General features: G+C 41.2%; 1 protein-coding gene across 2 annotated transcripts in view; it reads right to left on the reverse strand.

Moving 5' to 3' along the window:
- The window catches only part of CA10 (carbonic anhydrase 10), a 440,279-nt gene that overhangs the window by 265,444 nt on the left and 161,480 nt on the right, over nt 1-13,355 (reverse strand). For both annotated transcript variants that reach the window (XM_054585427.1, XM_054585428.1), the window contains one exon: nt 3,278-3,420. In XM_054585427.1, coding sequence (XP_054441402.1) covers nt 3,278-3,420 — 143 coding nt within the window. The remainder of the gene's footprint in view (nt 1-3,277; nt 3,421-13,355) is intronic.

A 13,355-nucleotide genomic window follows, 5' to 3' on the forward strand; every position in this document is an offset into this window, starting at 1 on the left:
TCAAATCACCAAGAAGCTTACTTATGTGAACTGCATATGAAAATTAATACACAAATATGTCATGTACACTCACTTTGGTCTGAGGAAAAAGACAAGGAAAGACAAAATATATGTACCTCTATACAAGTTCAATCACTAACAAGAGTATCTCTCTTTAAAACAGTCAGGCTTAAACTGAGCGTAACACTCCAGTTATGTCATAATTCAGTTTCACATATAGGGAAACTTTAAATGAACTGAGACCATGAAGGAAGAAGTATCTATACCTGCTCCCTTTTGATTCTTGCGTTGATTCAGAAGCTTCATCTAGAATACATTAATTAGACCCATGACTTAAAAAAAAAATATTTAGATTTTTGGAAGTTAAGTTTACTAGTATCAAGAATGGGAGACTAGTTCCAAGATAGAATTCTTATATCCACATGCAACCCAAATTCAAGGGAGCATTGTTTGCAAAGTACAATTATTCTGGATTTTTGCCATAGGAGTCCTATAGGTCAGATATGAACCGGATTAAAAGATAACTTACCTTTAAGAAAAAAGCAAACACTGCTTAAAATAAGCAACTTAAAAGGTAAAAGAAATCTCATTGCTCAAGTAAAATGAATATCCTCTATTATACTCAAGACACAACATTTTTTGATTCTTGTTTAACTATTATTAGTCTAAATCCTTGTGATTCAGGCTGCATTTCAGCCCTCACTCATGCTAAGAAAAGCCATCAGTTCATCCTCCGAGTCTATGCCAGGCCAAACATGCTAAAACAAACTCAGTAACCCAAGTCAGGGACTGCAGTAGAGCTGCTTCACGGGTTTGTAAATAAGAAACATTTAAACACAGGCAGGAATAATGCTCATGAATAAAAATGCGACATAAAACAAAGAATGACTGACATGTATTTAACATGCTGACACTCAGCTGATCTCAGACTTCAAAATGTGCCACCTTACCCAGCTCCTACAAAACCTCCCAGTCTTGCAGGTTTGTTTTTTTTTAAAGCCTTTTGAGTTGGACACACATTTTCTTCAAGGCAAAAAATAAATTCAGAGCAGTGATCTGAATCTTCACTTCTCAAACAAGTCTCCAATTCATTAAAAATCACCTTATAAACAGCTCACCAACATGTTTTCCCTATTGTCCATCAAGTTTAGGCATTTCATTACCAGTTATTTTCTCCTACGACCTTCTATGTTTTCTTTCCCACCTTTCACAAATGCAAAGGGACCCATCAGACAGTTCTCAGCTCTTCAAACAGCTGACAACACAAATCGTGCCAGATATAAATATTTACATCGTCAAAAGTAAATGTTTCCAAAATTCCAAACTCCATTGCATTTGAAAATTGACTTGGATCTGGTACACTTTACAGAATCAAAAGTTTAAAAAAAAAAAAAAGCCCTTGTCAATAACATAAAACATCAAAACAAAACAAGGATGATTTTTACCACCAGGTTATCTCTCAGTCCCTACTTTCCCAATACATTTTAGGGAAAAGCTGTCTTAAAATTAGGGTTTTTTTTCCTTTCATATCAACATTTTCCTCTAAGATGGTCTATTGAGAAGGGAAAATTATATATCCATTATTTCTGGTAGTTTGTCACCTTTCCATCCCACTCTCAATATACACGCGTTATCTAAACACACTTTAAATGCTTGTCATAACTCTTAGGAAAATGACCTGGTTCCTTAACATAGTCTCAGGGTCGGGCCTCTGCCTTCCTCCCCTGCCCTGAGGTCCCCACTACCTCCTCTTGGGTCTCTGTGCCTCTTGGGTGTCTTGGGTCCTCTTGGGCTGGCCACCTCTCAGGTAATGTCTGCGAGTCGGTTACCAAACTTCATTCTGCTTCGGGCTTTTCCCTTTTCTTGGAATACAATTATTCCCTCTCTCCCCCTCCCCAAGAAAGAAAGAATAATTGAGTATTTAGTTAAAACTGCAACTTGCTCTTCTTAAATGCTGGTCAGTGAACTTATCCGTCATGGCTTGATGTATGTAGAACCCACAACAAGTTCCTTTCACGATCCATAAAAATGATTGGAACAATAATTAGGCTAGGCTAGTTTTCTATGGAACCAGAGCAATAAACTTCATCAGCTACATTGGACCTTGCTACAGAAATGCTTCCCAAGTTATATTTAAAACAGCACACAAATTCTATGCAGCTCAATAGTCTCCGTTACAGGCAAGGTCTGTTACAACCCGCCTTGTTACCTGCATTGAAGTTAGTTAACATTTTGATTAGTCATTAGATTTTTTTTTTCTTTTCTTTCTTTCTTTTTTTTTTGCTGACAATTATGCAATAGAAAAAATAAATATTCCAGTATATCAGAAGAAAACCAATTACTTACAAACTCTGTGGTAAGTAAGGTGAACTGGCTGCATAAATGAGGAGAGAGCAGAGCCCTAGGAACCCGAGCTCTGGAGAACCAGTGTCCAGCAGTACAGAAGTTCTCCATAATTGTAACCCCAATGTCTTGCTTGCAAGTGACTTTTCATTCTTCTTAAGTTCCCAATAGCTACATCACCTTCAAATACAATTTTCTCTGTGTGTGTTTTTTCCCCATTTCCAACAATCTACTCAACAGTAAAAGGCTGTCAAATAGAAATGAACCAGTAAGAGAAATGCTAGAATCCAGCGATGAGAAGCCACGATGGGAGTTATGTTAGGTCGTTCCACAAATTAAGGGGGAGCCCATCACAGATCATGGGAGAGGAGGGGGGAGGAGGGGGATGCTGGTGTGAGAACCACACAGCACAGCTGGGCATTTCTGTGCAGGAGCTAGGCAGGATTCTTAGCCAGCACGATGCTTTGAGGAAGATGAATTATTGATTTTCTTATAAATCATCTAGCGTGATATTTGTTTTTCTTTCTAGGGTGATAAATGAATGATTTTACTTTTGCTAAAAATTTTATTTCCACTTTGTTAGGTTAAAAGAAACCACAGTAAACAGGTTTTGGGGAAAAGGGATTTTCCCAGCACGATATACAGAGGAGGCAACTCTGCATACTGACCTTTGTGGGGGACCAAGGGACAGAGCCTGAGGCAACCTCTGGGGACATAAAGTAATTAGAAAGACAAGGGTTTGATTAAGCAGGGAGAAAAAGTACAATTTAGACATAATAATATTTATCAGCAGTAGGCCTGGACTCTGCGGTATTATTTCTAGGTGAGAAGACAAACCTGTCACAGAGATCAAGGCTTGCAGGATTGGCTTTCAGAATCAGCATCGCCCCACCCCCCTCCTCAACTTCACAATGGAAGCAACATGGCTGCTTACCTTCCGGCCCCCAGTGTTGATGCGAAGGGGTGTCAGAAAGGGGTCGAAGATCATGTGGCTGGTCTCTATGTTGACGGGTGACTGCCGTTTTCCCACAGAGCAAAGATTCCAAGCTGAGTTCACCAATCCCCAGAAAGAAGGAACTAGAAACAGAAATAAATTGTAGAATTAGGCTGGGTGGAAGGTTGGGGAAACAACATAGAAAGAGCTATGGTGCAGAAATGGAAAAATCAAAGAGTGACCCAATATTTCCCATCCATAGAGATCCTTGGGTGTTGCAAAAATATTTTCCTGGCCTGAATATTAAGTCAATTTCTCTAAGTCGTACCTTCATGATCTTTAAGATCAGATTTTCTTATTTCAGACCTGTTCATTCGATGGCCTCTTTGATGGGTACAGTTAGCACTAATGCCTCTGTGGGAAGGTAGCATCATCTGACCTTGCAACATTTCTCAGGTACGCCAAATATTTAGCAATTCCTGAGTTGATGCTCTGCTTTCTGATTTGGCAGGAATACTGGGAGAATCAACCTTGTCCTAGATAGCAGAAAGTGGCGTTCGCTATATACAAGGTGGTGTTCTGGGGGCTGTCAAGATCAAATTGAGGGAATGAATTATTTTTATGAGCCTCAATCAATGCTAGACAGCAGCTTGGCAACTTGACTTTGTTTAGTCCAGCACTGTGTCATTAACCTAATGTATCAGCAGCTGAAGAATTTCTTCATTTGGTAGGCATAAAAAAATGACACTGTGGGTACACATATCCACAGGGAAACTCTCTACTCGTCTTCAGTGTGACATTAAACATCTATGAAAAAAAAAAATTCAACGGCGATTCTTAGTCTGACTTTATCTTGTTTAAGAAAGTTAGCAGAGCAGGGGTAAGCTAACCTATTAATATTATAGTATTATGCCATGTACAATGTCCACCCACGTTGTTGTGCATACTATACACAGGATTATGTTATCATTATACCCATGTGTAATGCACATCCTTATTTTCTCCTCAAAAACTTGGGTAAAAATCTGTGCATTATACATGGCAAAATATGGTATGTCAGTGAAGATCAGAGACTACATCTTCCGCCTTTTCCAGCCCCTCTCAGTATCTCCATTGAGGCTCTGGATCTATATGGTCTCCACGTGCCCTTGAAATGATGTAACTACCATTCATTCATGCATCCACAGCTTCCATCAGCAGTATAGTGAAATTGCATCACGTGTCCCGCCCTGGTTTATGTTGAATTGTGAGGAAGGCAGATACACATAAGGGCAATGGCCACCCAGGGGGTAGAGATGTGAGGTTAAGTCAAGTGTTTTATGCAACTCCAGATGAGAGGCACCAAACCCTGCAGCAGTGGAGTGATCTCTCCAGAACGTGAGCCTAACAATCAAATCACAACCCTCTCAAATGTACCTCTTCCTCTCAGGAACTCAAATTTAATAAGGCCTTTAATATACCCCAGCTATCTTTCCTGACCATGCCATAGCTGGAGAAAACTAAGGCAAGATAGGAGTCTGGCAAACTCTTGCTAAAAATACTATATAAGAGACCCCCAATTCATGAAAAGAATTGGGCTAATCCCATCAAAATCCAAACTTCTATGACCTTTTTATTTGTTACAGGCAGCTGTTGGGCAGAAGGGGGAGAAAAATTAAAAACAAGTTCCTTGGATTCTTAGAAGAATGTTTCTATGCCAAACTCAGCAAATGCCTAATTTGGTTTAACCCATTTGAATAAGCCTCTGGTGGCTTTATTCCCTTTAGTTTAAAGAGTTTGAATTGGCTTTCCAGTCATAACTGATTTTCAAAATAGCAGCAACAGCCAGAGCTACAGGGGGAGGGAGGAAGAGAAGGAGTGGAAGGAAAAGTAGAAAGAATATTGGCACTCTCATTTCCCATCCTCTCTTAAGCTATGACACCACTGCGAGTCGCTTAACATCTTCAGAAGTCACTGAACATCTTTAGTAGGTACCACACCCTAGAAAAATTAGAAGAATTAAGAAAGCATTTGCATTAACATTTTAATCTAAAATATATGGAAATTTCTGTTTTCTCTGAGCTGCTCTGTGAAAATCACTGACTTAATCCTATACTTATTCCTCAATTATTTTAAGTTTATTATGAAAATAATAAATGTCTGCGTATGCTCCTACCCCTGATTGTCAGTGATGCCCATGACAATGGCAAATGGAAGGATGCCGGCGATGATACAGCCACGGCACTGCCACAAACCAGCTGTGCGACTGTAGAGAAGTCATTGGTCTCTCAGGCCTTGTTTGCTCTCTGCACCCCTGTGGCAGGCTGAATAACAGCCACCTTCAAAGCTGCCCACATCCTAGCTCCAGAACCTTTTAGGAGCAATAGCAGAAATGATTAAGTTAGGGATCTTGAGATGAGAGATTGTCCTGGATTATTTGGGTGGGCCCAATATAATCACAAGGGTCTTGTTAAAGGGAGGTGAAGGAGGTCAGAGACACAGAGAAAAGATTTAAAAATGAAGAGAGAGGTCAGAGAGGGCAGAAGACACTGGATTTGAAGGTGGAGGAAGGGGACGCAAGGAGTAGGCAGGTGGCCTAGGAGTAGGCAGGTGGCCTCTAGAAGCTGGAATGGGCCAAGAGGCAACAGATTGTTCCCCTAGATTCTGCCCAACCTTTTGGCATCTCTGCGCCACAGTGGAAGAAGAAGAGTTGGATTGGGCCACACAGTAAATACATTGCAACATGTAATCACGCCCAAAAATCTCATAATGTTTTAAGTAAATTTACAGTTTTGTGTTGGGCCGCATTCCCAGCCATCCTGGGCTGCATGCAGCCCATGGGCAGCAGGTTGGACACCTCTGCCCTAGAGCTTCTGGAAGGAACATTGGCCCGCTGACACCGATTTTTAACCCTCACAAGACTCATTTCAGACTTCTCACCTCCAGAACTGTAAGATAATAAATTGGTGCTGTTTTAAGCCACTAAGTTGTGATTCTTTGATATAGCTGGATTAGAAGCTAATACAACTCCCTGTATCTTTAAAACTCCACAAGACAGTAAGCTCTTTGACAATCAGGCCGTCAGTGATGTCTGGGGGACCTTCCCTGGAAGGCAGCTGCATGATAAACGAAGTTACAGCTGGTGCTCATTGCATTTCATCTACTCCCATGAAAATCATTAACAAAAATAATTCCAACCCTATAAACGAATGGCGAGACTGCTGATATATGGCAAAGGGGGTAGGCAGACAGTGCTGTGTCTCACTAATAAACTTCACACCCCAAAAGTACCCCCACTAAAACACAACAGCAACAACTTTATGCGAACATCTGCCTTGGCTTTTATTGGGCAAGGCACTCTTTATGACAAACAGTTTCCGGGCTTTATATCCCCACTTCACTATCGAGGCCTAAGTGTCTGGTTCTAAGCACCTGCTCAGCTAACTCAGGAATAACTGAGACACTCGCGCCCTGTTCAGCTGTGTCCCTCGTTCTACCCCTGCAGGGGTTATCTCAGTTTATTTTCCACTGACTGCTGATTTTTAAATCAGCCATAAATTAATAGTCTTTTCAAAAGTAGATGCCATGTTAGAGATCATCTGATCTAAATGAATACATGAAATTATGGCCAGAAAGGCAGAGGATAAAGTCCTCAAGGTAAGGCCCTGCCACCAGGGAGAGAGAGACAGGGAAGGACAGAGGAAGGACGGGGGTCTCAAGATCCCCCGTGTTACCACCCCTCCACGCTCTCAGCCGGCCCCACACATGAGCAGACTATGGTAGCCACGGACTTTCAGAGCTCACTGTTGCTGTGGTCCCCATATGACTTTGCTACCATTTTTCTTCTCATAAATCAAGAGTAAAAAACATTAGTGCCCATTTTCTAGTCAAAATAAATTTCAAGTGCAACAATGCCAGTCAAACTGCTTTCAGTGTCAACCATCCCAAGTAAAGATTTTTAAAAAACCATTGAATTTTGACTGGATAGAAACAAGATTTGCATTCAGGCCAGAGAGGATGTGTGTGGGTCTCACTGGCGGAAAGAGGTCCCTGAGGAGACCTGAGGGGGTGACTGCTTGTGAAGAGCTGCTCCACGCATCCCAGCCTGGGGCCAGCTGGACGGGACAAGGTTCTAGTCCAGATGAGAAAAGCCAGTGCTCTTAGAATCCGGGACAATAATTAGGGTGTCAAAGGTAGTCCAGGAACCTCAGGTGCCAAATGAACCAGGAGCAGGTCTGCAGATGTGGTGTAATCTAGGTTCTAGGGCAATGCTTCAGGGGGAAGGCTGTGAAAGCAGGTGGGTGCGGAGAGCCCCTGCTTACTGGGGCGAGGGAGTGAGCTGGCAGGCTTTACGGGGCAGAGCAAGGCTGAACATGGGAACCAAGGCTTCAAGAGTTAGAGTAAGAAACACTCCCTCTCTCTGGCCCTGTAGCTTGGTTGGTTGGAGCATCATCTTCATGCACCAGGGTTGAGGGTTTGATCCCCATTCGGGGCACATACAGGAGTCAACCAATGAAGGCATAAATAAATGGAACAACAAATTGATGTTTCTCTCTCCTCTTTCCCTGACTTTCTCTCTCAAATCAATTAAAAAAAAAAAAAAAAAAAAAGGAAACACTCCCCTTGGATTTGTGCAGAACTCCCAGTTATCCCCAGGGTTCTGATACTTAACTCTCCTCCATAGGATTGGTTCTCAGGCTTATGAACACGCACGCCCCCTCTGGGAGCACAGGCGCCATTACAGAATGCTGTGGCGCTGCTTCTGTTTCCAAGTTTAGACAATTATTGTTGAAGTATTTTTCTCTTAGTTTCCATGGCTCTCCCAGTAAGACAAAATTTTAAACTTTCTGTCACTTTGTAAAGCAACATGCATTGTGGCTTATTAGCTAATGCAGTGTCTGTTTCTATCTTGACTGATACAACTTACTGAGAAAAATGTAAATAAAGTAAAATTGAGTGAGAATCACTCTCATGAATGGAAACTGGTCTGAAAATGTTTGAAAAGGACCACCTCTGGCATTTTTTCCCCCACACAATCTTCTAATTTACATATAAACTAGAACACACAACAGACCTGGATATTTTTGCAAATTAATTTTCACAGAGCCTAAACAATGGAACTTAACGGCTGAATCACAGCTCTGTGTTATCTTGCCAAAACATGTCCCCATGACAATGTTGTCATTGCCACCCTAAACCATAAATCCCACATGGTCTCTTGGCTCTGGGTCCAGTGAACAATGTAAGAGGCTCAGTGCCTGTGATTTCACTGCTTAAAACAGAAACCTTGGAAAGCCCGCCAGCGACTTGTTCAAAACCAAACAAAGAAGCTCAAGTTTAGTTTATTAACACATCATGATAACCCTCAGACAAAAACAAAAAAAAATCTCACCAAAACAAGAAACACGTCAGGAGAGCAAGGAACCAGAGGAATCCAGTTTGATCTGGAGAGTTAACATATGCCTCCATCACATTTCCATTCTGCACAAGGTGCTCCAGACAGACTCAGCCTAAGCTTTTAGGCAATCTCCTTACTCACGTCTCCTGAGCTGTTCTTGCCATCTCAGTAGAATTTGCAGAGACCACGCTGTCGTGGACAGGGAGTTCAGCCCTTGGGGCTAATTTAGGCAGCTGATGTGAATTTGCTAAACTCTACGGGAATGAGACAAATTCAATTAAAAAGTGTTTATGGACAGCCTATAACGTGCTAGGCATTATGCTTGACGCTGACAATTCACTTAGCAAGTGTTTACTGAGGACCTACTATGGGCCAGGCACTGCCATCAGTTCTGGATTGTCAGTGACGAATGAAACACCTATGGTTCCTGCTCTCATGGGTCTTGCAGTCCAGTGGAACCTGTGAGACATGTTGTTTATCTCCAAGTTCACATACGCGTATCAATGCAATTAGGACTTTTGGTAAGCATGCGGTAGGGACGATTAAGATGGCAATCAGTTACAGAATAAAGCATGGACGGGAAAGATAGCCCAGGCAGGATGGTCAAAGATAATTTCTCTGCAAGTGGCTGCTGGTGTGCCCTGGAAAAACTGAGAGGAGTCTTTCCTCATAGTGGCAGGGGGAGAGATGTTCAAGGCAGAACAGAGGACAAGTTCCCTGCAGAGAAGAGCTTGAAATGTTCCAAGGAACTGAGAAGAAGCCAGTTAATTTGAACCTGATGAACCAGATGAGAAGAAACATGACGTGAGATGAGGTTGGCCAGGTAAACCAAGGGCAGATGTTCAGGATTCTGCAGACCACGGTAAGCAGTTTGCATTTTACATTAATGTATCGGAAGGACTGAGAGTTTTAGGTAAGGAAGTACCATGGTCTGATTAGTGAATTAAAAGCATGTGTCTGCTTTCGCTGGAATACAGCCAAGAGTGAGCTTGATTATCCTTGGAGTGGTTTGAGTGGGAAAAGAATTTGTTCCCAAGCAACATTGGGAGTTTTACATGAATTTATCCTATTGCTTTGGGTTTATTTAATTTCTATCTCAAAGGCAGAACTAATTGAATGTTTTAAAAACTATTTTCTTCAACATATGTGCCAATAAAATAGCATTTTCCTAGGATCCAACTAGTGTTTTGTAAGTCATTATTTGAAGTGAGGAGTGTTTTCACAGAAGACAGCTAAGGCAATCTATCCTTGCTTTCAAGCAATAAACCAAGTCCCCAACTTTTGGCCAAAGGAAAGCAAATGAAAGTTGGGAAAATGAATACTGGCATATCTTCAGTGAATTCAGTGAATTCAATCCTACAAATAAAGCCTTCCACTTCAATATAGCAATCTCTAGTTCAGGGTTATAAAGCATGTGAATACATTTTCAATAAGAACGCGTATCTCTCTCTTGCCCACCAATGCTGATTTACTGTCTCTTTCCTTTTTCTGCACTGCAATAAATCCCCATTTTGAGTCATTATTAATGAACATGTTTAAAATACCCACTGCTGCAGGCCTTCGGCCCCTTGATGATTTCAGATTTATTTCCCAGGGGGAACTGGCTCAGAATAACTCCTTTGCTGCGGCATTCTTCTTCCATTGCTAACTAGGGTTCCCCATTCTCTCACTTGGGACACTTTAGGTGTTGCAGATATCCTATTTAACACATCGTCATTACTTCATGTATTTATCTAATACTATTAAAAGAACATCTCAGATAAACCATATAAAAATGGCCCCACTCCTAAGGATACCCTGTCTATTGGGGAGATAGGTAAGTGAATGAATAGTTATAACAAAGCACGGTTACGGGTTACAATTAACGTGTGTGCCTCTTAAAGCTTACACACAGAGACAGGAGTAAACTGACCCTGATCCTTTCACATGCTAGAGTTAGCCTTCCGATTTGAGGAGACATGTGAGTTCAGCCTGAAAACATGACCACAGGCTGCAAGCCACATAAGTCTTATAATCAGTTAAAAGATGCAAGTTGTTCCTCACATGGAGAGACATGCAATTCCTAACAACTGAGACCAACAATCACTGAGATTTGAACAATGTTGTGCAGGGAGAATTTAGGCCACTGGATCTTCTGACACCTCCAACTTGGAGAGTGATTATTGTGGAGGAGAAAGATCATGCGCTACCATATTTTCACCTTGAGCAGGTGGCTAAACATCTATAGCTTTATTTTCTCCATCTGTAAAATGATGATGATTGTTACTTCACAGAGTTGTTGGGAAGATTAAGTGACAACATGTTTATAAAAGTTCCAGCCCAATGTCACTTCTGTATTAAGCATTCAGTGAATATTGTAGAGGGAGTTGGGTGAGGGAATTCTGGGGAATGGTGTGGCCACCAAAACAGCGAGTCCCCCACCACAGCATCCCAGAGATGAAAAGGATAAAGGTTCCAGGCCAATGGGGGCAAGGAAGAGAGCAGCTTTCAGATGCCTGCACAACCTGGGTGCAGAGCAGGCAGTAGTCGAGGTCATAGGATTGGACACTTAATTTCATACTTTTATTGAGCCATGTGCAATTATTTCTTGGATCCACGATGGTTTTAACTCCAAAGAAAATCACTTTAACTTAGTTTTTGGAAATTGCTGGATTATATGTTTGTATGGCAGCTTCATCCTCCTGTTTTGCTTGGTGCCAATGGGGTGACAAGCTTGTATCCCTGAAAACACATCAATTGAGGGTGAGGAGAAAGGAAGGAAGGGGAAATGTTTATTTGCTGACCACCCATCATTTAATAAGCTCTGTGCAAGGAACCTGACACACCTTATGTTGCTTAATCTTCCCACAATTCTGTGAGGTAATATTATCCTTATTGTATAGATGAGAAGAAGGCTTAACAAGGTTACACGACTTTCCAAGGTTGTTGGGCCAGTCAGTAAAGAACTAGAATTTGAGATCAGTTCCTTTCTTTAAAACAGACAAAATAATGTAATTGTGGTAATGGGTCAAACAATACACAAGTGTATAAAGCAGGAGGTAATCATCTCTCTCCTTCCTTCCAGGGACACCTTTAAGATAATTGGTGTGAACAGTTTATTAGGCATCGTTCAACAACATGTCACTCTGCTCATACAAACACACCCAAATACATGTACGTACGTTAAGAAAGATTCTACTTACAAAAGTACTTGTTTCAAGTAACACTACACCAGGAATATCCTCGACGTCAGTCCTCCATAGAGCTACTCATTCATGTGGGAGCCTACAGATATACCATAGTTTGAAGGCACCCTACCTTTCTCAACCATTCCCTAAATGAAAGACATAAAGGTTATTTCCATCTTATTTTAGCATGAAAATGAATGCTGAAATAAATAGCCTCAAACATATATTTCTTCATACTGGTGCTTTCATTTCAGAAGGAAAGATTCCTAAAGGTAATATTGCTCAGTCCAGGTATACACATGCTGTATTTTACTAGATTCTGCCAGATTACTTTGAAAGGTACTGGCAGTATTTAAGCTCCTGTTAGCTACGCATGATATGCCCATTTGTCCTTAATCTCCATAGCAGTGGATATGATTTATTTGTGGCAACCTAATAGGAAAAAATGGGATTTCAGTAATTTAATTTGCATTTCTAAACTCCCGCTGAGGTCGAGTATCTTCTTACGTGCTCATTAGCTGTTTGTATTTCTCTTCTGATCGAAGTCTTCATGTAATTTTCTTGGGGTTATTAGCATTTTCCATATAAATTTTAGCTATTATTTGAACTATAGAGATATGAACCCTTAGTCATGTGCTATAAACATTTTCTCCTAGCTTCATGTCTAGTTTTTAACCTCATTTCTGGTATTTTGCTACAGAGGAATTTTTAAATATTATATGATTGTACTTATTTATCTTTTTCTTTATAAAGTTTCTGGGTTTCCTCTCCAATGACAGATTATATAAACATTTTCTTAAACATTTAAAAATAGTTTTATTGTTACACCTTTTAAAACATGATTTTTAACATTTATCAGAGATTTAGATATGGTACTGTCATGAACTGGTTCTATGCAAGGGGCTGGCCCTGCTCTGGCACAGTCTGGGACCTCCAGGCTCTTCCCTCATGCAGGAAAGAATTCAAAAACAAGTCAGAGTGGGAGTGGAAGCAAGTGTATCCAGGTAGAGAAAGAGGCTAGGATGCGTTGCTGTGAAAGAAGCAAAAGGACGCGTATGAGTGGACACAGGCAAACTCCCAAGTAAGTTGCACCTGGCTCAGTCAGCTCTAGGCATTTTATACATTTCCAAGGGAAGGTTCTTTCTGAACTTTATGGTGCCGAATTCTGACTCTGCCTCGTGGTTGGGAATGGAGAGTCCTGTTCATAATATGATCTGTTCTAGAAGTGGCATGGCATTTGTCTCTCTTGGCCCTCCTTCCGCTTGTAGAGTCAGTTTTCATTACAATGATGGCATAATGAGCCTTGGTCAATTTTTCCTCCATCTTGGATTGATGTGGTTTCCACCAGTCCCTGTTCCTGACTTTTGCAACCACCAAAGGAATCTCCTGCTACAAACTGTTTTCCCTTTGATCATGCATAGAGGTGGAGGCTCTGATGATAGGTCTTAGCAGCTCATTGGTCTGGGATGTCCTCTCCTACTTCTCCATTCCGCTTGTCTGGAGTTTTCCCTAACTTCTTTCTAGGCTGCCTCAG

Source organism: Pteronotus mesoamericanus, unplaced genomic scaffold, assembly GCF_021234165.1.
Source record: "Pteronotus mesoamericanus isolate MK-2021 breed Mesoamerican mustached bat unplaced genomic scaffold, CSHL_Meso_final contig_84, whole genome shotgun sequence".
Lineage (NCBI taxonomy): Eukaryota > Metazoa > Chordata > Mammalia > Chiroptera > Mormoopidae > Pteronotus > Pteronotus mesoamericanus.